The sequence below is a fragment of the Neomonachus schauinslandi genome, chromosome 1 (assembly GCF_002201575.2).
Source record: "Neomonachus schauinslandi chromosome 1, ASM220157v2, whole genome shotgun sequence".
NCBI lineage: Eukaryota > Metazoa > Chordata > Mammalia > Carnivora > Phocidae > Neomonachus > Neomonachus schauinslandi.
The window spans coordinates 154,137,399-154,160,649 of record NC_058403.1 but is presented as its reverse complement, the minus strand read 5'-3'; the positions used below and the strand labels follow the sequence as shown (position 1 = coordinate 154,160,649).

Below are 23,251 nucleotides of genomic sequence, written 5' to 3'. Positions count from 1 at the left end.
ATGTTATTTATCATGGTAATTCTTTTCAGGTATTTAATATGATATGGAATGAGGAACAGTTTTTTTTTTTTTTTTTTTTTTACATCACAACATTTTTTATTATGTGAATTTTTTTACAATACAAACAAAAAAATATAGAAATGCAATATATGAATACAGCTAAATGCAGAACGGTGACTTTTTTTCTTTTCAAGAGGCCGTGATTCCCATTTCTAATAAAATAAAGAGACGGCACATAGGTAGAAATAGGTTGGTTGTTAGCTTCACAGTTTTGCCTAGAAATGATCTATAAATTCATTTTTCCCCCTGCTACTTACCATAAAGTGCAAAAAGGGAATTAAAGGAAAGTTTCCTTGTTGGTTCCTACCATATGAAAGATGCTATATTCTATTTTAGCAGGACCAATATATGGAAAATACCTAAATAAAATGTTATTACAAAAATGAAGCAGTAATGAGATTCCGGCTAAAGAGGGCACTAAATGAGAATAACATATTTAAAGAATCCAAAACAAACAAATAAACAAAAGAAGGTTGTTATAAAAAAACTCTAGGTGCATTGTAAGCATATAGGATTTTTTTTCCATGTGTATTTTTAAACAATGGAAGTGTCAAAAAATAGGGTCAAATGTGTTAGACTAAATTACATTATTGTATACGCTGCACTGAATGGAACCTTTGTATTATAATTATCATAGAGAAGCATAGTTTGCATCATATTATGGCAATTTATCCTCAATGAAAACCTTCCAGAGTCCTTTTATTTTGGAATATCCTGTAAACAATCAAACCACCAGAACATGATTGTACAACAGTAAAATGTTTTCTTGCATTAAATTGAAGACATCTGTTTAATAAAAAAAAAGTAGGAAAGGTACTTAGAGCTGTTAGTTTCTAAGTACACACACCCTAGACAATTCAAGGCATCTTAATCTCCATCAAGAACAAAAAAATAATAATTTTTGTCATGCTGTTAAATCCATCATTAAGGATAAAACTGGTGCAAATTGGTCAAACGGATCCAACAAACACTGATGTCCAAGCTGGCATATTGGCAACTAATATGTAACTGGTGGTCAGTAGAGGGTTTAAAAGATCTTCCCTTTCTTCTTGTTCTTTTCCAAGGTTCTGGAAGAGTTCTGTTGTTCTAAAATACGTTGTTGGGCTTCCCAGTTTGCTTTCTCATCTTCAAACTGACGACGTTTTTCCTCTAATTCTTTGTGTTGTGCTTCCAAATTCTTTTTCATTTGCTCATGGCACCTTTGGAGCTCAGCTTCTGAATCCTTCAGTTTTTGAACTTTTTCTTTGACCTTCATCTCAAACACCTGCTCCATCTCCATCTCCATCTTCTTCATCTTAGCTACATGCTCCCTTCTTTCTTCTTCCATTTGTGCAAGAGGGCTCTTGGTAAGCTGCCCTTTATTCTTGTTATTATCAACTCCATTATAAGTCACAGCTGCCAGTTTTCTGCTTTGGTAGTTCTCATAGTGTACATTATTAGTAACATCTTTCAAGTCCTGCATGTGTGTCCTTATCAACATATTTCTTAGAATTGTAAAATCACAATGTTCACCATTTTCAACTTCAGCAACACCCCAAGGATACTGCCTTCCTCTGACCCTTTTGCCATTAACTTCAATGATAGTATTACTACCTACCACAGCAAGAGGTAAACAGTCCTTTATCTTTTTAACAAGCTTATTTTCTTCTTCATCATCTGTCTCTGGAAATTCATATATTTTAATTTTATGTTCTTGGATTTCTTTCATTATCTGTTTTTTAAACTGTTGGCACTCCTCTGGAGTGAGTGTGTCTGCTTTGGCAATAAGTGGAATGATATTCACTTTTTCATGCAAACGCTTCATAAACTCAATATCCAATGGTTTAAGTCCATGTCCTGAAGGAGCAATGAAGTATAAACAACACTGCACCCTGTTATCAGGGATCTGACGTCTGTTCACTCAAGATTCTGCATTTAGGTAGTCCTCAAATTGCTATCAATGTAGTCAATAACAGGCTGCCAGCAATTACTATTATCCACCGCATCTCCAAATCCTGGGGTATCAACTATTGTGAGCAGCAACTGAACACCACCTTCTTTGATTAAAACTTTGGATTGTTCCACCTGTACAGTCTTTTTTATTCTATGGGATGGACCTGGATACTCTGGAGAATACAAATCTGTGAGGAATAATGAGTTGATTAATGTTGACTTCCCGAGTCCAGATTCACCCACAACCATAAGTGTGAATTCAAACCCTCCCTTCACTGATTTTCTATATACTTGATTTGGGAGATTTGCAAATCCCACATAGCCTTCAAGGTTCTTCTGTTGAGCTACCATGGTGCTGCTGTTGACGCTCCTCTCCTCAGCAGCAGCAGATCTCGCACTCGGAATGAGGAACAGTTTTAGGAGAAGAATGGCCAGCCTTTGATGTCTGTGTGCTGCTTGTTGCCCTCAGTATACTTTCTTTCCTTGTCCGATACTCAGCGTAGGGAACTCCCAGACATGGTGTTTCTCCAGGGCTGGTTTGAGGAGCCAGTGGGATGGATCACCTGAAACCTGAAACTTTTTTTCATTCATTTAGTAAATAGATATGTAAAATTAGTTATAATTTCAGAGAAAGTATTCTTAATGACTGCTTTGTTCTTAAAATTTTGTAAGTTTGTCTTAGTTGGTCCTTGCTAACTTGCAGCTAATAGGGTAGAGTGTGTCTTGGTTAATATATTTCTCTTTTAGTATGCAGTTATTTACTTTGTCGAATTTGCATTTTTTTTTCCTTCTTGCTGTTGGAGTATGTCCCTGCTTTGCTAAATTTACTGGCTCAGAAGTGTAAAAGTACCGATAAAGTGTTAACATGTGCATACTACACTCACTCCTGTGTGAGATAGAAACAGCATGCGCAGTGCGCTGCTCCGTGGGGTAGGGGCTCCCTGGGTGTTGTATGCTAAAAATGCCAGGAAGACTTGGGCATGCCTTCTGGAGGCTGCCTAGTGGCACACCCAGGAGAATTTGTCTACACATCTCTGCAGAGGCCCAACCTTGTACTGTCGGAACTGAAACAGTGCAGTTTTGAAAACCGGATGTAGGCTGCCAGGATTTCTTAAGACTGAATTGTGGTGAAAATGGCTTAATAGCTAAGATTTTCACTCTTTCCTAACTCTTGATTTCTACACTTTTCAGAGAAATGAATCAATGCTATATCACTGGGTATATTTTAAAACCTCATCTATATGCTGCAACACAGCATAAGGAAATACTTTCCAGAAGCAAATGCAACCAAAGAGTGGTTTAGAAACTACTCACCTCTGAATCTCCAGCTGAGCGCTAATCCCCCCCCAACCCCCCCAGCTCCAGAGGCACATGTGAGCCTTGAAAACAGCCAGAGACTAACTCAAAGTCCCTGGGTTCATGCTCCGTTCACATACCCAGAGCATCTGAAAGAAGCACTTTCTACCATTCCCAGTACTTACATTTGGGTATTTTCTATTTTAGTGAAATACAAAACAAGAAAAGAAATTGACTAGAAGTGGAATCTGACCTACACTAAGCTCAGCTGTTGAGCCTAATACCATGTCTTGGTGAAAGACGGACTCTGAGATACCATAATAATAATTATAATAATTCATTTTAGAATTATTCTATATAATATAGAATATATATAAAATATTTAATAATATATATTATATAAATTATACAAACATAATTATATATTCAGATAATATATAATTTATATGTAAATTATCAAATAAATTTATATATTTATAAGTAATTTATATAATTTATATAATGCATATACTAATATAGTCTATATATATAATAAATATGTAATATATAGAATGTATAGTATATATGTGTATATATAGTATCTATAGTATATATGTAATATACATTTATATTTTATAATATATAGAATATACTCATGTAAAAATACTTGTCACAGTATTTTAAAGCAATATATATTATATATAGTATAGAATATTAATACTTAATATTGCTTTAAAATACTGTGACAAGTATTTTTTATTAAGCTGGAGTTGCTGCAGCCTGTGCACTTGGATGGTCATGAGGAGGCCTGAGGATGCTGGAAGTGGGCAAGCCTGGCCTGAGGCATCATGAAAGCTGGGTCTGTCACTCACTCACTGCCTGGCATAGAGCGCTGCTCAGCTTCTCTGGGTCAGAATAAACGTGCATTGTGAACAACAGGCCTCTAGGGAGGAGTGAGGAGTTTGAGTAGCATGTCACTGGGTCCTGTAGAGTTGTGATGTCACTCAAGTGACAAGTGAGAGTCACCAACGCCTAGGCATCCTACTTCAGTGAAGGCTCCTTTGTCCAATTATTAAATAACTAAATAACTTACCTCATACTTACGTTTATGTTTCTCCCCCACCAAGTTGAGGGCATATAATGATTATTGCCCCTTTCTTCCTTTAGACCAAATCTTTTAAAACATATTAGTAAGGTTTTTAAACATAGTTTGAGAATGATTTCTTCCTGTTTCTATTGTTTCCCCACTTTCTGCTGTGGATTTCTTTCTTTGGCCTCTTTGGTATATCTGCTGCTTCTGCTGGAGTGACTCTCAGGAGGTTCCTTGTTACTATCAGCTTTTTTTCTTTACTTTTTTTAAAAATTGGGATATAATTCACATACCATAAAATTCACCATTTTGAATCAGTACAATGTAATGATTTTTAGTGAATTCACAAGGTTTTACAACAATCACCACTAATTCCAGAATGTTTCATCAGCCCTGACAGAAACCCCACACCCATTAAGCAGTCAGCCGCTAACCCAGTCTCTGGCAACCACCGGTCTACATTCTGTCTCTGTGGATTTGCCTATTGTGTGCATGTCATGTAATGGAATCCTACAGTATGTGGCCTTTGTGTCTGGCTTCTTTCACTAAGCATAACACTTTCAGGGTTCATCCATGAGATAGCATGTATCTGTACTTCATTCCTTTTTATGGTTGAATAATATTCCATTGTATGGATATACTACATTTTATATATTCATTCATCAGTTGATAGACATTTGCATTGTTTCCACTTTTTGGCTGTTAGAAATAATGCTGGTATAAACATTTGTGTGCAAGCTTTTGTATGAACATATGTTTCTTACGAACATACGTTACCATAGGCTAGGTCATATCTGCGTTTCACTTTTTGAGGAACTGCCAGACTGTTTTCAAAGGCGTTGGTACCATTTTCCATCCCTACCAGTCCCATTTTTTTCTACATCTCTATCAACACTTGTTATGTTTTGCCTTTTTCCCCCTTTTTAAGTAACCTTTTTTTTTTTTAAGATTTATTTATTTGAGAGAGAGAGCATGTGCACAAGTTGGGGGAGGGCCAGAGGGAGAGAGAGAGAATCTGAAGCAGACTCCACATTGAGCATGGAGCTGGACATGGGGCTTGATCTCATGACCATGAGATCATGACCTGAGCGAGACCAAGAGTTGGACACAACCAACTGAGCCACCAGGCGCCCTTCCCTCTCTTTAATGATAGCCACAGCTAATACATGTGAAATGGTATTTCATTGTGGGTTTGATTTGCATTTTCTTAATGCCTAAAGATACTGATCGTCTTTTCATGTGCTTTTTGACCATTGTGTCTCTTCTTTGGTGAAATACGTATTCATATTCTTTGCCCATTTTTCATTGGATTATCTGTCTTTTTATTATTTCATTGCAGGAGTTCTTCATATATTCTGAATATAATTTTTTTTTTTTTTTTAGAGAGAGTGTTAGAGGGGTAGGGGGAGAAGCAGAGAGAGAGTGGGAGAGAGAGAATCTTAAGCAGGCTCCATACCTAGCACAGAGCCTGATGTAGGGCTCAATCTCACCACCCTGAGATCATGACCTGAGCTGAAATCAAGAGTTGGTTGCTTAACTGACTGAGCCACCCAGATGCCCCTGAATATAAATTTCTTATCAGCTATATGATTTGCAAATATATCCTCCCATTCTGTGGGTTAGCTTTTTATTTTCTTGAGTGTCCTTTGATGCACAAAAGTTTTTAATTTTGATGGAGTCAGATTTCTCTCTTTTTTGTTGCTTGTTCTTTTGGTGTCATCTCTAAGAAACATTGCCTTACCTAAACACAGGAAGATTTGCTCCTATATTTTCTTGTAAGAATTTTATAGACTTAGCTCTTACATTTAGGTCTGATCCATTTTGAATTAATTTCTGTAGGTAGTATGAGGAAGGAGTCCAGATTCATTCTTTTGCATGTGGATATCCAGCTGTCCTAGCAGCGTTTGTTTAAAAAAAATCATTTTTTTCTTCATTGAATGATATTCACACATTTGTTGAAAATTATAAGACTATAGATACATGGATTTGTTTCTGGACTCTCAGTGCTATTCCTCTACATGTCTATCCTTATGCCAGTACTATACTGTAGCTTAGTAGGTTTTCAAACCAGGAAATGTGATTTTTCTAACTTTGTTCTTTTTCAGGATTGTTTTGGATATTCTGGGTCCCTTGCAATTCCTTATGATTTTAGGATTAGCTTGTCCATTTCTTTTAAAAATGCAGTTGGAAGTTTGATTGGGATTGCATTGAATCTATTCATCACTTTGGGGAGTATTTCCATCTTTTCTAATTCGTAAACATGGAATATCTTTCCATTTATTTAGGTCTTTAATTTCTTTCAGCAATGCTTTGTGGTTTTCAGTGTACAAATATTACATTCTGTTAAATCTATTACTAAGTGTTTTATGCTTTTTGATACTATTGTAAATGAATTTCTTTTTAAATTTCATTTTGAGATTGTTCATTACTGGTTTATAGAAATACCATTGATTTTTGTATGTTGATCTTATATCCTGCAACCTTACTGAAGTTTATCATTAGATTGCTTATTATTAGACCTAATAGTCTCTTGGGGGGGGAGTTCTTTAGGGGTTTTTTATATATAATATCATGTCCTCTGCAAATAGAAATAGTTTTACTTCTTTTCTTGTTCTGGATGGCTCTTATTTCTTTCTTTGCCGTATTGTTCTGGTTAGAATCCCAAGGACAGTGTTGAATAGAAGAGTTAGAGCAGACATTCTTGTCTTGTTCTGGATGGCTCTTCTTTCTTTCTTTGCCTTATTGTTCTGGTTTGAACCCCAAGGACAGTATTGAATAGAAGAGTTAAGAGCAGACATTCCTGTTTAGTTCCTGATCTTAGGTGGGAAGCTTTCAATTTTTCACCATTAAGTATTGATGTTAGCTGTGGTGATTCATAGATGCTATTTATCAGTTTGAGGAAATTCTCTACTATTACTCATTTGTTGAGTGTTTTTATCATGAAAGGGTATCAGATTTTGTTTTTTTTTCTGTATTTATTGATATGACTATATTTAATTATATAAAAATATATATTTAGGGATGCCTGGGTGGCTCAGTTGATTAAGCATCTGCCTTAGGCTCAGGTCATGATCCCAGAGTCCTGGGATTGAGCCCTGCATCGGGCTCCTTGCTCAGTGAGGAGCCTGCTCCTCCCTCTGCCTGCCACTCCCCCTGTTTGTGCTCTCTCTCTCTCTCTGACAAATAAATAAAATCTTTAAAAAATAAAATATATATTATATAAATTATCATATATATCTATAAAACTTTGTTGTGTTGATTTATTTCTTTTGCTTGCTTTAGATTTAGTTTACTATTCTTTTACTAGATTCTTAAGGTGAAAGTTTTAGTTGTTTTGAGATCTGCCTTTTTTTTTTTTTAAACGAAGGCATTTATACCTATGAACCTCCTCCCTGAGTACTGTTTTCACAACATCCTATAAGTTTTGATATATTGTATCTTAATTTTCATTCATCTCAAAGTATTCTCTAATTTTTCTTGTGATTTCTTCTTTGACTCATTGGTTTCTTAGGAGTATGTTGCTTAATATCCATAAAATATGTGAATTTCCCAAATTTCCTTCTGTTATTGATTTCCACTTTCATTCCATTGTGGTCAGAGAAGATATTTTGTATGATTTTTAAGCCTTTTAGATTTGTTGAGAATTGTCTTATGATCTAACATCTCATCTAACCTGAAGAATGTTTCATGTGCACTGGAGAAGAATGAGTATTCTGTTGTTGGGTTCAGTGTTATGTAGATGTTGATGTGGGGCTGCAAGTGAACAGTCAAGAAAGATTCTTGAGACATTTTTGGTGCAAAAAGGTGCTTTCTGTCTATAGGGACAGGACCTTCGGGCAGAAAGATTTACACTTTTGCTTTATGAATCTGGTGGTTATATGCTTAATGCTCAAGGGGGAGAGGACATGTAGGGAGTATTAGATCATGAATGTTTCTTCAAATTTCTACTCGTAACACTACTTTTGCAAGATTTCTCTAGTGCTTATCATTCAGTTCGATATTAACTATCAGTGAGATATACAGGCAGACATGAGACCCTTTAAGAATGTAGCAACCAGCACTTAATTTGATCCTTATCAAAATTATGCAGGCCATAGGTCAGCCTACTGGGTTAAAGGTGAACATTTTTTTGCTTCTATCCTTCATCAGATGTCTGTTAGGTCTCTGTTTTTGTGGTGGGGCATGCCTTCAACACTAAACCAGGAAGTTTAAAATTCTGCCTTAGCATTCACTTTCTGCTTATGCGGAGGTGAGATCTTAGAGCCTTCTCAGATCTTTCCTGAGATTATGCATGAGCCTATGCATGTGCCTGGTCTTTTAGATTTCCAGAAAAATGTTGGAGCTTTTCAAACCCCCTTTGGATGTCTCATTCCTCAGCTTGCCCTTTTGAGCTCCCTGGCTAGTCTCTTGTTTGCCCCAGCTGCTACCCGTTACCTCAGGCAGACTGATGTTTAAAAATTCAACTAACAGGGCGCCTGGGTGGCTCAGTTGGTTAAGCGACTGCCTTCGGCTCAGGTCATGATCCTGGAGTCCCGGGATCGAGTCCCGCATCGGGCTCCCTGCTCGGCAGGGAGTCTGCTTCTCCCTCTGACCCTCTCCCCTCTCATGTGCTCTCTCTCTCTCATTCTCTATCTCTCAAATAAATAAATAAAATCTTTAAAAAAAAAAAAATTCAACTAACATACCATAACATAAAGGAGAAGGCTTTAGCACTGAAAGAGACTCAATGAAGTTGAATAAAGATGAGCCTTTCGAGTGGGGGCTCTTCTAAGGTACCACTAACCAGGTCAGATAATGGTTTCCCTTTGGGAATGAGGCTTTCAAAGATCTCCAGCCCCACTCTGCTCCCTCTGGTCCTGGGAGTGCATGCTGTTTTTTGGGGTTTTTTTCAAGGTTGCTGCAGAGCTGGAGAGCAGGAGATGAGACTAGAGTAAGTTAAAATGCCAGAAGATTGAGATGTTTGTCATTACTGTATGCAGCCAGAATTGCTACAAGCCTTTGGTTAACTTCCAGAGTACCCGAAAAGTTGGTTCTGACACATTTTGCCATTTTTCTCAGTTTTCATGGAGGGGAAAACTTCTGGAGGTCCTTACTGTGCCATTTTCACTGGCATCACTGATAAAGGAAGGACATCAGGGTTTGAAGCCAACGGCCAAGAAAGAATTCTTGAGATGTCTTTGGTGCAAAAAGGTGGTTTTATTAAAGCATGGGGACAGGACCTGTGGGCAGAAAGAGCGGCACTAGGGTCATGAGGAGTGACCCATTATGTACTTTCAAGTTGGGAGGGGGTTAGGGATGGTGTAAGCCTCCCAGGTATTTTGGAAACAAGGTTTCCAGGATCCTGAGGGGGCTAGCTATTGTTGGGAAAAGGTTATTTATTATTGTTTAGTAAACCCTCGGTCATGAGACCCTTCAGATGTATATGCTTGGAGGATGATTGCCAACATGTATCTTGGTGGAGGTGGGGGGGTTTGAGATAAAGGAAGTTTCCAAAGGAATTTTTATGTTAAAGTAGACTTACAGCATCCTGGGGGTTGGGCCTAACTTTGCCTTTTGCCCTTTGCAAAATGTTAACATGGAGGCAGCTGAGTTCCTAGAGGAAGGTCACTCTGCCTGTTGCAAGGACTTGTCAGTGGGCTGTAAATAGTGAGGAAATTTAATAATTTTTCTTTGCCTTTGTTTCCCACATCATTACCACCTTCAGTTTTTTAATGGGGTCCTGGGGTACCCATGGTGTGAGGGGGCAGTCATGTAAGGTTTCTAATAGTGATGTTGAATCATTTCTTTTCAGTTGATCAAGAACAAACATCTTTAGCTTTGCTGTTATTATGTAATAATTCAATGATTTGGCACAATGAAATGAGTAGCTAAATCATTTTTTCATTCTTTCAGGGATTTAAAATATAAAATTGCTTTTGAATTTATGTAAATTCTGTTGTTGAGAAGAAGAAATTGGGAGGAATTCTGAGATTTTTTTTGGTTGGAGGCCAGTGCCTTGCGTAGTATTGCAAGATGTTGTTCCTATTAAATGATATTAAAACAATGCCTGTTTTCTTCTTGTGGTTTACATTTTCAGGGCACCTTTGATGATTACTTGGAATTATTCCTTCAGTTTGGTTATGTGAGCCTTTTCTCCTGCGTTTACCCATTAGCAGCTGCCTTTGCTGTGTTAAATAACTTCACTGAAGTTAATTCAGATGCCTTAAAAATGTGCAGAGTCCTCAAACGGCCATTCTCAGAACCTTCAGCCAATATTGGTGTATGGCAGGTAATTATATGAGAAAAAATTATTCCTTTCGGAAAAAAAATAGCAAAATGGGGCCTTATGATTAAAAATAAAAGTGCTAAGGAGAGATTTGGGAAAACTGGATGTTATCCTTTTTTTTGCCACAAACTAGCTGTGTGACTTCAGACAGTTATTAACTTTTTCTGGACCTTGCTTTCCTTGTTTTTAAAATTAGAGGATGGGGTGGGGGAGGTAAATTATAATTTCTATGACCCCTTTGAGATGTAAAATTCTGATAGTTTAGTAAAGTATCCAGCTGGGATTCCACCCGCTGGGTGATAATGAGGCCCTCCCCCTGCAATGTCAGTGCAAATCATGTTAGGAGCCTGGACTTCCACACTCACCCAGCAGTAATGAGGTTCCCTTTCCAGTTTCTGCTGGGATGATCTCAGATAAAGCGTAATGGAGAGTCAGACCTTTCTCTAACACCCAGCACAGCAGAGGCCACATGGGAGTGCACATGAGGCATTTGTACCCCTCCAAGCAAGAGGTTTCAGTGTGGGGGTTAGCAGGAAGCCAGAACTCTGATCCCTGTCCAGCAATAATAAGGATCCCATCCCCCACCTTGGGGGTCAGTGGTGTCCAAATGGGCAACCTAACAAGATGTTGTCCCTTCTTTCCCTGCTGGAGTGGTGTTAGAGGAACCAACTAAAACAAAAGTTTTAAATAAAAAATAGAATCTTATAACACCCAAAATGTCCAGGCTTCTTTTAAAAAATCATCATACCAAGAACCAGGATGATACCAAAAAAAAAAAAGGTGATGCAGTCAGTAGATGCCACCATCAAGGTGACAGATGTTAGAAATATCAGACAAAGATTTTAAAGCAGCCTTGATAAAATGAATACACCTAAAACAGATGGAAAAATAGAGTATCTCAGCAAAGAAATAGAAGATATAAAGGAGAGGCAAATAGATATTTTAGAAGTGGAAAATATAATTTAAAAACTCAGTGGATGAGTGCAGTAGCAGTAGCAGAATGGAAGGAGTAGAGGAAGAGCAGAAACTGGAAAATAGAGCAATAGAAATGATTCAGTCTGAGTAGCAGAGAAAAAAATAGATTGACAAAGTAAATACAACCTCAGAGACCTGCGTGGCTATAACAAAAGATCTAATGTTCCTGCTGTCGGTGTCCCAGAAGGAAAGAAGAAAGGAGGGGCTAAAAAATATTGAAGTAACAGTGGCCAAAACTTTTTGATTTGGCAATAGAACTAAAACTACAGATTCAAGAAACTGAGTGAATTGAAAACAGAATAAGCCCCAAAAAGTCCATGCCAAACACATTGTAATTAAACGTATGAAAACTAAAGACAAAGAAAAACTTGAAAGCTCCAAGAGAGAAATGACATGCTATCTACCTATAGGGGAAGACAATTAGAATGACAGCCAGTTTCTCATCAGAAACCGTGGAGGCCGGAATAAAGTGGCATAGTATTGTTCAAGTGCTTAAAGAAAAGTACTGTTAATACAGAATCCTATATTCAGAGAAAATATCCTTCGGGGATGAAGGGAAAATCAAAACACTCTCAGATGAAGGAAAACTAAGAGAATTTGTTGCCAGAAAACCTGTCCTAAAAGAATAGCTAAAAGAAGTTCTTTAAACTTGGGCGCCTGGGTGGCTCAGTTGGTTAAGCGACTGCCTTCAGCTCGGGTCATGATCCCAGGGTCCTGGGATCGAGTCCCGCATCGGGCTCCCTGCTCTGCGGGGAGCCTGCTTCTCCCTCTCCCACTCCCCCTGCTTGTGTTCCCTCTCTCGCTGTGTCTCTCTCTGTCAAATAAATAAATAAAATCTTTAAAAAAAAAAAAAAAAAAAAGAAGTTCTTTAAACTTAAGGAAATGATAAAGAACTGACCGAGGAACATTAGGAAGAAAAACCACAGTAAGCAAAAATACGAGTAAACATAGTAGACTTTCCCAGTCTTGAGTCTTTAAAGTTATATTTGACAATTGAAATAGAAATTATAACACTATCTAATGATTCCAAATATATGTAGAGAAAATATTAAGAAAATACTATACAGAATGGTAAAGGGAGGTGAGGTTTCTCTACATCACTCAAACTAATAAATGATGACACAAGTAGACTGAATATGTATAAATAGACAGTCCCCAACTTACAATGGTTCAAATTATGATTTTTTGACTTTACAGCGGTATGAAAGCAATACATATTCAGTAGAAACCATACCTCAAATTTTGAATTTAGATCTTTTCCCAAGCCAGTGGTATGCAGTATAATCCTCTCTTCTGATGCTGGGCAGCAAGCTGCAGCTCCCAGTTAGCCACATAGTCACAAGGGTAAACAGCCGATACACTTGGAACCGTCTATACCCACACAACCATTCTGTTTTTTACTTTCAATACAATGTTCAACAAATCACATGAGCTATTCAACACTTTATTATAAAACAGGCTTTGTGTTGATTTTGCTGAGTGTTCTGAGCATGTTTAAGGTGAGCTAGTCTAAGGTATGATAATTCGGTAAGTTAGGTATATTAAATTCATTTTTGTCTTATGATATTTTTAGCTTATAGTGGATTTTTTGGGACATAAGTCCTCCTAGGTCAAGGAAGATCTACACAGACACACAATGTGTAATGAATGTAATATATATTACATATATAAAGCATATATATCTAATCATATATGTATATAATATAATGCTTACAGCAACCACTAAAAAGCTATATAAAAGATAACACTCAAAAACAGATAAATCAAAATGTATTTCTAAAAGTTGTTCAAATAACCCACAGTAAGGCATGAAAAATAAAACACAGAAATGAAAATACAGAGGGAACAAACAGAAAACAAAGAAATGGCAGACTAAAGTCCTAACATATCAATAATTATATTAACTGTAAAAGGTCTAAAGGTACCAGTTAAAGACAGATATTTGTAGAGTGGATTAAAACACATAACCCAACTATATGCTGTCTGTAAGAAATTGAGTTCAAACATAATGGTATAAGCAGGGTAAAGGTAAAAGGAGAAAAAAAAAGCCATGTATGGAAATATTAGAAGAAAGCAAGAGTGGTTATATTAATGTTATATTAATTAATATATTAATTATAATATAACATATAATTATAATTAATAATATACTAATTAATATAATAATATTATGTTAATAATAAAATAGACTTCAGAGCAAAGAAAATTACTAGAGAGGAACATTTTACGATGATAAAAGGGTAAAATTACCAAGAAGACATAGCAATCTTAATGTGTATGCCCTGAACAACAAAGTTTTAAAATATGTGAACCCAAAATTTATAGAACTAAAAGGAGAAATAGATAAATCCACAATGATAGTTGGAGACTTCAACATTCCTCTCTCAACAGTTGACAGAACAAGAGATAGAAAGTCATCAAGGGTATAGAAGAACTCAACACCACCACCATCATCAGATAACAGAATCTAATCCATGTTACAGAGCACTCTGCTCAACAGTAGTAGAGTACACATTCAAGTGCTTACAGAACATTCATCCTGGGGAAACAAACTTTAAAAATTGAAATCATATATAGTATGTTCTCTGAAGTGGAATCAAACTAGATCAGTAATGTAAAGATAATAGGACAATCTCTAAACACTTGAAGACTAAATGACATTTCTTAATCATGGGTCAAAGAAGAAGTGTCAAGTGGACTCAAAAGACATCGAAAACAAAAAGACAGCATATCAAAGTTGGTGAGACACCGCTAAAGCAGTGGTGACAGGGAAATTTGTAGCACTAAATGCATACATTGGAAAAGAAGAAAATGAAACACTAATCTAAACGCCTACTCAGGAAACTGGAAACAAAGAACAAAAGAAACCCAAAAGCAGCAGAAAGGAGAAACTAAAGATAAGAGTACAAATTGATGAAATGAAAAACAGAAAAATAATAGAGAAGATTAATGAAATAAAGAGTTGATTCTTTGGAAAGATCAATATAGTTGGTAAACCTCTAGCAGGACTAAAATGAGAAAGAAGAGACAACCATTGTAAAAATGAAACAACAGGTATCACTATAGACCCTTCAGATATCAAAAGTATAAAAGGGAATGTTATGAGCAACTCTACATATATAAATTTGACAACTTGGATGAAATGGACCAATTCCTCCAAAACACAAACTACCACAACTCGCCCAATATGAAATAGATCATTTGAGTAGCTCCATAACTGTAAGGAAATTGAATTTGTAATTACAAATTTCCAAAAAAGAAATGCCATGGCCCAAATGATTTCACTGGCAAATTCTATCATTTAAAGAAGAATTAATACCGATTTTACACAATTTCTTTCAGAAACAGAGGAGGAGGGCATATTTCCCAACTCATTTTATGAAGCTGGTATCAGTGTGATAGAAAACCAGACAGAGTTCAAAAAAGGAAAACAACAAACCAATATCCCTTGTGAATAAATATACAAAACATCTTAATAAGCTATTAGCAAATATAATTCAGCAATCTCTATAAAGAAGTATAGACCATGACAAGTAGCATTTAGTTCAGGGATGCCAGCCTGGTTCAATATTAGAAAATTAATCAGTGTAATCTACCATATTCATAGTCTGCATGGTTATATCAATCAATATATTTAAAGCATTTGACAGAATCCAGCATTCATTTTTGAAAACTCTCAGAAAAATAGAAACGGGGGTATTTCTTCAACTTGATAAGGAACATCTATTTTTTTAAAAAACCTAAAGCTGACATCATACTTATTGGTGAAAGACTGAATGCTTTCATTCTAAGATTAGGAACAATGCAAGGAGATCCACTGTCACTAGATTGAACATAGTACTACAAGTTCTAAGTAGCATAATAAGGCCAGTAATGTCTCCAGTTTACCAGTGAGATCTCTAGCTGACCTCAGGTGTATGAACAAATCCAGTCAAAGTCAGCTGAGACCAGAATTGCTGGGATGAGCATATCCTAAATTGTCCACCCACAGAATCAGAGTTAAATAAATGGCTGTTTGAAGCCACAGAGTTTGGGGTTGTTGGTTATGTAGTAATAGCTAACTGATAAAGGAAGACTCGGTACTTGTAATATATCAGTTCTCCTTTAATTTACAAATTTACAAATTAATCTACAAATTAATTCACAAATGTAGCACTATCCCAGCCAAAGTTTTTCTTTTAACTAGGTAAACTTATTGTCAAGTTCTCAGGGAAAAACAAGTGAAATAGAATAGCAAGAAAACTCTAAAGAAGAAAAGGGACACTTACCACATGTTAATACTTATTATATAAGTTCAGTTATTAAAGTAGTGTGGTACTGGTTCATTAGTAGACAGTCACACCAGTGGAACAGAATAAAAAGTCCAGAAATGCATTATATGGTATAGGTGAAATCTCAGTTCAATAGGGGAAACAATTGTCCATTAATAGCATTGAGATAACTAGGTCTCCAGATAGGGGGGAAAAGTTTGCTCTTCTAAAGTTAAAAGAAGACAAAACAGGACACAGAATGGGAGAAAATATTCATAATACAGATGTCTTCCAGAGGACTTATATTCAGATTAAGAATTCTTACAACTCAATAAGACATTTCAGCCAATAAAAACGTGGACAATGATTTGAAGGAGTACTTCACCAAAAAAATATGCGAATCATACGTATATGATTTCAATTATATGACATCCTAGAGCATACAAACTAATTTATAGTGACAAAAAGCAGATCAGTGTTTGTTTGGGGCCAGGTGTGAAGAGAAGGATAGATTACAAAGGATCATGAGGAATCTTTTGGGGGAAATGGAAATATTCTGTATTTTGTTTGTGGTAGTGATTTCACAGGTAAATACATCTATCAAAACTTGATGAAGTGTATACCTTCAATGGATGCAGTTTATTACACAAATTATAACTCAGTATAACTGTATTTGAAAATCATATTTTATGATAAATGTATTAAAAGTGCAGGAAGACAGGCAGTCTTATATGCTGCTGATAGGAGGGTGAACTGGTCAACCCTGTGGAGTGCAGCTTGGCATATTTATCAAAATTATGAATGCATGGTACCTTTGACTCAGGTAATCCATGTTTAGGAATTTATCCTAATTCCACACTTGTTAAATGATGTATTTACATGAAAACTAATTGGAGCATTGTTTGTAATAGCAACTAATGCCCACCAATAAGGAAATAGTAAAATAAATTCTGATACATCTATGCAATAAAATATTTAAGCAGTTGTGACAAAGAATGAAGGAATTCTTTGAGTTCTGATGTAGAATATTCTTCAGGACATTTTAAGTGACAAAAGCAAGGGACCTGACATTAAGGGTAAGAAAGGGTATATACAGTCAAGTTTGCTTATATTTGTATATAAAGTATGTGGAAATGTACAAAAGAAATATAATAATAGCGATCATTTTGTAGGGAGAACAGGAACTGGTGAGAAGGGCGAAGGGGTACACGAGGGCAAGGAGACTCTTCACTTTATACTTAGAGTGTTTCGGTTCTGAGCTATGTGAATATAATTATTAAAAAATGAATAAATAAAAAATTTAAGTTATTTAAGAAGAAAGTAAATAAAGTCCAGAGTAGGTTTGTTGTAAAGAAGACTATGGAAAAACAATTAGATTACACAAAGGATTCCTAAAATAAAAGATAGCAGAAATTCTCCATGAGACAAGAAATTTATTCAGTTTGGACCTAATCGTGTTTCATTTTACTTCTTTTAAAATTCTAATTTCTGGGGTCCTGGGTGGCTCAGTTGGTTAAGTGTCTGCCTTCGACTCAGGTCATGATCCTGGGGTCCTGGGATTGAGTCCCTCATTGGGCTCCTTGCTCAATGGAGAGCCTGCTTCTCCTTCTGCCTGCCTCTCCCACTGCTTGTGCTCTCTCTCTCTCTGACAAATAAATAAATAAAATCTTTAAAAAATTTTTTAATTTTAATTTCTAATAGTAATTGTATTTCTTAGAATTAGTGGGACATTTTTCTGATTTTTTTTAAATTAAAATGCAATTGACATATAGTGTTACATTTGTTTCAGGTATGCCACTTGGTGATTGGATAAGTCTATACGTTATGCTATGCTCCCCACAAGTTAGCTACCATCTGTCCCCATACAATGCTGTTACCACTGACTGTAATCCCTACGCTGTGCCTTTCATCCCCATGACATCTTCATTCTGTAACTGGAAGCCTATATCTCCCACTCCCAGTGGTTAAGTTATTAAGTAGTGGTCAAGTGTTACACATTAAAGGAAAGAGCGAGCAACCAAGCAGTGGTCACAACATTTCCACAGTCAGTTCTCAGTACTGTGCTCTGTGAGACTCCTCATGGGACCTTGGATCAGGTTGTTAAGTAGCTCAGCGGGGCATCTGTATTTTTCTAAAGTCCCACAAATAAATGCCACTAGAAAAGGATCACTGTTACGGTGCTTCAGGTATAGCTGAACCAGATATGGTATGTGATGTGTCAAAGTAGGGCAGTCACAAAATAAATTCTATTTGAAATCATAGTGAAACATTTTTTCTGGTGGCCCCATTTTAGATTCCCTATAGATATGAGTAGAGTAACTTGAACAGCGTACTCCTCTAGGATGTATTCCAAATTCTCAGGTCCCTGGCCACCTCCAGTTGGGAAGGTAGAACATACTGCTTTGGCTATTCAAGCCAAAAGTATCTAAAATACCTTATAACAGTGTGGCTTTTTTAAGCTAAAGAAAATCACAGCATTCATTATAGAGAAAAAGCTTAAAATGTACTTGGAATATTTAGAACAGGGGAAAGGCTTTTCTTTTGATTTTGGATAATACAAAGAAGGATGAGGAAATATGGAAGAGGTCATTGTGGTTTTTAATTTCACATTTTTTTTCACTTTTAGCTGGCTTTTGAAACAATGAGTGTCATATCTGTGGTCACCAACTGTGCTCTAATTGGAATGTCACCACAAGTGAACGCCCTCTTCCCAGAGTCAAAATTGGACCTCATTTTGATTGTAGTAGCAGTGGAGGTAAGTGAAAATTTAAACCTATTTTAAATAGTCTCCACATCAGATGCCTCTGTTAAAGCAGAGATGACCTAAAGCAGTGATGTCCCCGACTGTCAATGACTAGCAATTTGGTGACATGCATTTCCTGGTTCAGGTAATGGAGAGACCTGAGGTTTGAGGCTGTGCATTACTGGTTGTTGCCCAGGTATGAAAAAGTCACCATGGTGCGGATGGGAAAGTGACCTTTCCAGCCATTCTATTGACCTGTCTAATGCTGAGTAGATAAATCCTATTTGAAATAGATTTCTGTAGATTTAATATTTTTTTTAGTCTCTTCAAGGGATCTGTCATACCTACTTTCTTATTAAGCAAATAAATCCTAAGAAATGCTTTTTGATTAACAGTTTAAATTTCATTAGCAACAGGTGTAGAATTCATTGTGAAACTAAAACACCAAAATGTAATGTATAACAGGAAGACTCATAATTTCACATGCAAAGTACAAGTAGGCTGTTTGTGTACTTTTTAGGTTTTCATTTTATCATGTTTCTGAATATAGCTTACTGTAACATTTTAAAAATTCAGTACTGACCAATTGGAAAGGGAAGAATTTGCAGGAATTTTTTTATTGCTAGTGATTATTATTGTCAGGAAGATTCTGACCTTTCATTTTTAGATATTTGAAAAATAGAACAGTTGTGGAAAGTTATTAAAGCAGAATTTAGCAGGATTATAGAGCGGCCCTAAGGCCTCAGGCCTGAGGGCTGACTAGAAATGAAACTGGACTTGTACATTTCCAGTAGTGGCTAAAGAAATAGATTGTGCTTTGCTGTATTTACTCTTCCTGTGTATTTAATAGGAATCTGTGTTCATGGTAGATGCTATGTGCAGAATATGCGTTTGGAGAATGATTTTAGACAGCAGTGAGTAGGAGGGAAAGGGAATGGCTCTAGCAGAGAAAAGTAGGTCTGTTTTGAATTTTAAGAGTTGAATAGGATTTTGGAGAGCTGTTTGCAAGGCTGATTTCTCACCTGTGTGAGAGATCAAAGCAGGTATCTTAGACAGGGGATGGCCAGCTGCCCAGGCTCATAGCGTACCTTCTTGATATAGGATATGGCCCTTAACTTTGCCAATACATTCAGAGTTAATTAGGCTTTAGGGACTGACTTACACTTAAAACTAATGAGACTCACAAAGGACTGACCAGAATGCCAGGCAATTAATTTACCATAAGGAGATCTTTCCCAATGACTTTAACAGTTGTTTTCTTAGAAGATACCCTGGTAAAGTGGGAACCACAGCAAGAGGAGTATGTCTTGAGAGGCAAGGAAATGGAAAGCCTGAAAACCATCCCTTCCCCCAAATTGAGCAGAGCTCTGCTGTGAGCCAGTGCTGGGTGTGTTCACTGCCCACCTCTTGATTTTGCCTTCACTTTCTCTAGATTTCTGGTCAGTCCAGTGTTCTGTATATTCCCAATGCTACTGCTTTCTTTTGTACTTGGTGATGCCTTAACATCAGATATCCAGGGCCTGGCTCTTCTCACTTGATTTGGGAGATTGCCTGGCCTACGGGAGTGTTCTTGCAGATGGCACTCCTCCAGGGGTTTGCTCGCCTGCGTGGGGTGGGGCCACAGTATTTCTGTGGTGTTTGGTTAGAGTGTCTAAAAGTTTGGTCTTGCTTGGCTGCCTCTGTGCTGGCCCTTTGGCAGGAGAGCAGGCTTTCTTGCTTGTTTTTTGTCTGTGCCCATTGGCATTTCTGGTTCTGCTCCCTCAGCCCTTAGTCTGGCACATACGAGGTAAAGAGGAATCCCTGGGAACTCACCGCCATGTGCTCCTTAGGGTCCTGGGGTCCCTGGTGAGTCTGCTTTCTTCTTTCTACCCTTCAGAGTTTTCTTATGTTTATTTTATGTATAATGTCCATGGCTTTTAGTTGTACTTAGCAGGAGGAGTAGTGGCAAGTACTTCTATTCCATCTTCCCAGAAGCAGAAGTCCTCACTTTTTTATTCCTTTTTTTTTTTTTTTCCCTTTTTAGCTTAGGAACTGTGCACTTACAAAGTCCTTTCTTTGGGCCTAGATAGCACACTTTAATTCCTTAGGTCCCAGCTCAGATGTCACTGGGCTCCCAGCCTTTTCTGATCCCTCCATCTCCGCTGGATCTCTTCTGTTGGTCTCTCAGGAAGCCTTGATTGGCCTTCCTCACGGTGATTATCCCACTTAATTGCCTTGCATTTTCTGGTAGGCGTGTTTATGTAACGTCTGTTTCTCCTGTGCACTGTCAGCTTCAGAACAGCAGGGATGATGTCGACTTTTCTATCCAGTAAATCAAACTACTAGTGAGCTAGAATAGTAACTAAAACATGGTAGGTAAGCATTTCAGTGTTGACACGAATGTGGAATTAATAAATTAAGCTTTTAGAAAGGGAAATGGGCATTTCTTTTTTTATTTAAAAAGGAAAAAATGGATATTGTTCTTTTTTGATAAATTTATATTCAGTATTATATGACTATATTTGTGTATAACATTTTCTAAGTTCTACTTATAGAACACAAAGTGGCAAGTGCTCATTTTTTTTATTCCTTAATTAAATTATACTCAGTATTGAGAACTTCTATGTATATGACACTGAATCTGGTGCTAAGGAAAGACAAAGCTGTCTTTTTATTTTTGTCCTCAAGAACTCTGCTTCTTAATGTAGCTGAGAAGATGTGCACATTTTACACACACACACACACACACACATACACACACACATGTATGCAGATCCCCATAAACAGACATGGTTAAATACTTCTATTAGAGATGCAACTAGGAGGTAGAAATGACACGCCAAGTCAATGATCTGTGGTAACATGGAGGAGGAGAATCAGGAATAGCATTCAAAGACAGGAGGCCCTTTGCTGTCTTTCTTCTTCCTTTGGTGAGGCCTGAGGCCTCCTTATGGCATATTTTGGGAAAGCTTGGATGTGAGTTAATCCTGATTTCCCAGAGCAGTTTAAAAGGCAGTTTCTTCCGTGCTAGTAGAGACTTCTCACTGAATTCTGAGTGTAATCTACTCCTAAGTTAAGGATACCTGGCATCCTGAGGGTGAGAGACAAAAGCACAGCCACAGGCTGATTTAGAGTCAGTCATGACGTAGAAGAAAGTTTTCAGCTTAGAATTAATCCACGGGGCGCCTGGGTGGCTCAGTCGTTAAGCGTCTGCCCTCGGCTCGGGTCATGATCCCAGGGTCCTGGGGTCGAGCCCCGCATCGGGCTCCCTGTCAGCGGGGAGCCTGCTTCTCCCTCCCACTCCCCCTGCTTGTGTTCCTGCTCTCACTATCTCTCTCTCTGTCAAATAAATAAAATCTTTTAAAAAAAAAAAATTAATCCACATAGCCCAGAATGCCAGCAACGTTTTAGGCTATTTCATTACCAGCTAGACTTACACCTCTGGGGAAGAAGTATTTCCTTTGGTTACCAAGATTAAATCCTTTTAAGATAAAAGTGATCTTTTTTTGTGTATTGGTTTTTTTTTAACAAGATAACTCATTAGAATGTTATCATATTTATTAATATAGAGATCATTACTAATATTGAGATCACCCAGAGTTAAGTCAAAGGGTGAGGGGGTGTGAAGAGATGGTAACTAAATGTATACTGCTCCTTTCATTTTTTTTTTTTATTGTGATAAAGTAAACATAACATGAATTTACCATTGTAACCTCTTTAAAAATTTTTAACTGTGGTAAAAAACACGTAATATGAAATTTACCCTCAACCACTTTTAAGTGTACAGTTCAAGACATTAACTCTTCAAGACATTAACTATTATCTATTAAACAATAACTACCCCCCTCCCCCATTCTCCAGCCCCGGTAACCACCATTCTGCTTTTGTTCCTATGAATTTGATTACACTAGGAATCTCATATAACGGAATCACCCAGTATTTGTCCTTTGTGTCTAGGTTGTTTCCCTTAGCATAAGGTCTTTAAGGCTCATCAGTGTTATAGCATGTGTCAAAATTTCCTTCCTTTTTAAGACTGAATGGTATTCCATTGTATGTATATACCACATTTTATTTATCCATTCATCAGTCAATGGACATTCGGGTTGCTTCTGCATTTTGGCTATTGTGAATAAAGCTGCTGTAACATGCATATACAAATAATCTGTTTGAGTCCCTGTTTCACTTCTTTTGAGTATATAGCCAGAAACAGAATTTCTGGATTGTATGGTAATTCTGTGTTGAATTTTTTGAGGAAATACCATACCATTTTCCATAGTAGCTACACCATTTTACATTCCCATCAGCAATGCACAAGTGTTCCAATTTCTCCACATCCTTGTCAACACTTGTTATTTTCTGTTTGTTTTTTTTTAAATAATAGTTACCCTAATGGAGATAAGGTAGTATCTCATTATAGTTTTGTTTTCCATGATAACCAGTGATGTTGAGCATTTTTCGTGTGCTTTTTGGCCATTTGTCTATCTTTTTTGGATATCTGTTCAAGGTCTTTGCCTATTTTTGAATTGGGCTGTTTTTTGGTTGTTGATTTGTAGGGGTTTTTTTTATATATTCTGGATATCAATCCCTTATTAGATGTATGACTTGTAGATATTTTCTCTCATTCTGTGGGTTACCTCTTTACTCTGTTGATACTACCTCTTGATGCACAGAAGTCCAATTTT

General features: G+C 36.9%; 2 protein-coding genes across 4 annotated transcripts in view; one reads left to right on the top strand and one right to left on the bottom strand.

Annotated features, from left to right (window-relative positions):
* Nucleotides 1-23,251, top strand: part of ANO10 (anoctamin 10) — a 226,720-nt gene that overhangs the window by 45,796 nt on the left and 157,673 nt on the right. For 2 of the 3 annotated variants that reach the window (XM_044920851.1, XM_044920849.1), the window contains exons 10-11: nucleotides 10,434-10,625; nucleotides 18,474-18,602. In XM_044920851.1, coding sequence (XP_044776786.1) covers nucleotides 10,434-10,625; nucleotides 18,474-18,602 — 321 coding nt within the window. The remainder of the gene's footprint in view (nucleotides 1-10,433; nucleotides 10,626-18,473; nucleotides 18,603-23,251) is intronic. The other variant, XM_044920854.1, reaches the window with a different exon arrangement.
* LOC110569679 (septin-7-like) lies at nucleotides 702-2,373 on the bottom strand. Its single transcript, XM_044920857.1, is given in 2 exon segments — nucleotides 702-1,992; nucleotides 1,995-2,373. Coding segments are annotated over 2 exon segments (1,254 nt in total). The 5' UTR covers nucleotides 2,344-2,373; the 3' UTR covers nucleotides 702-1,087.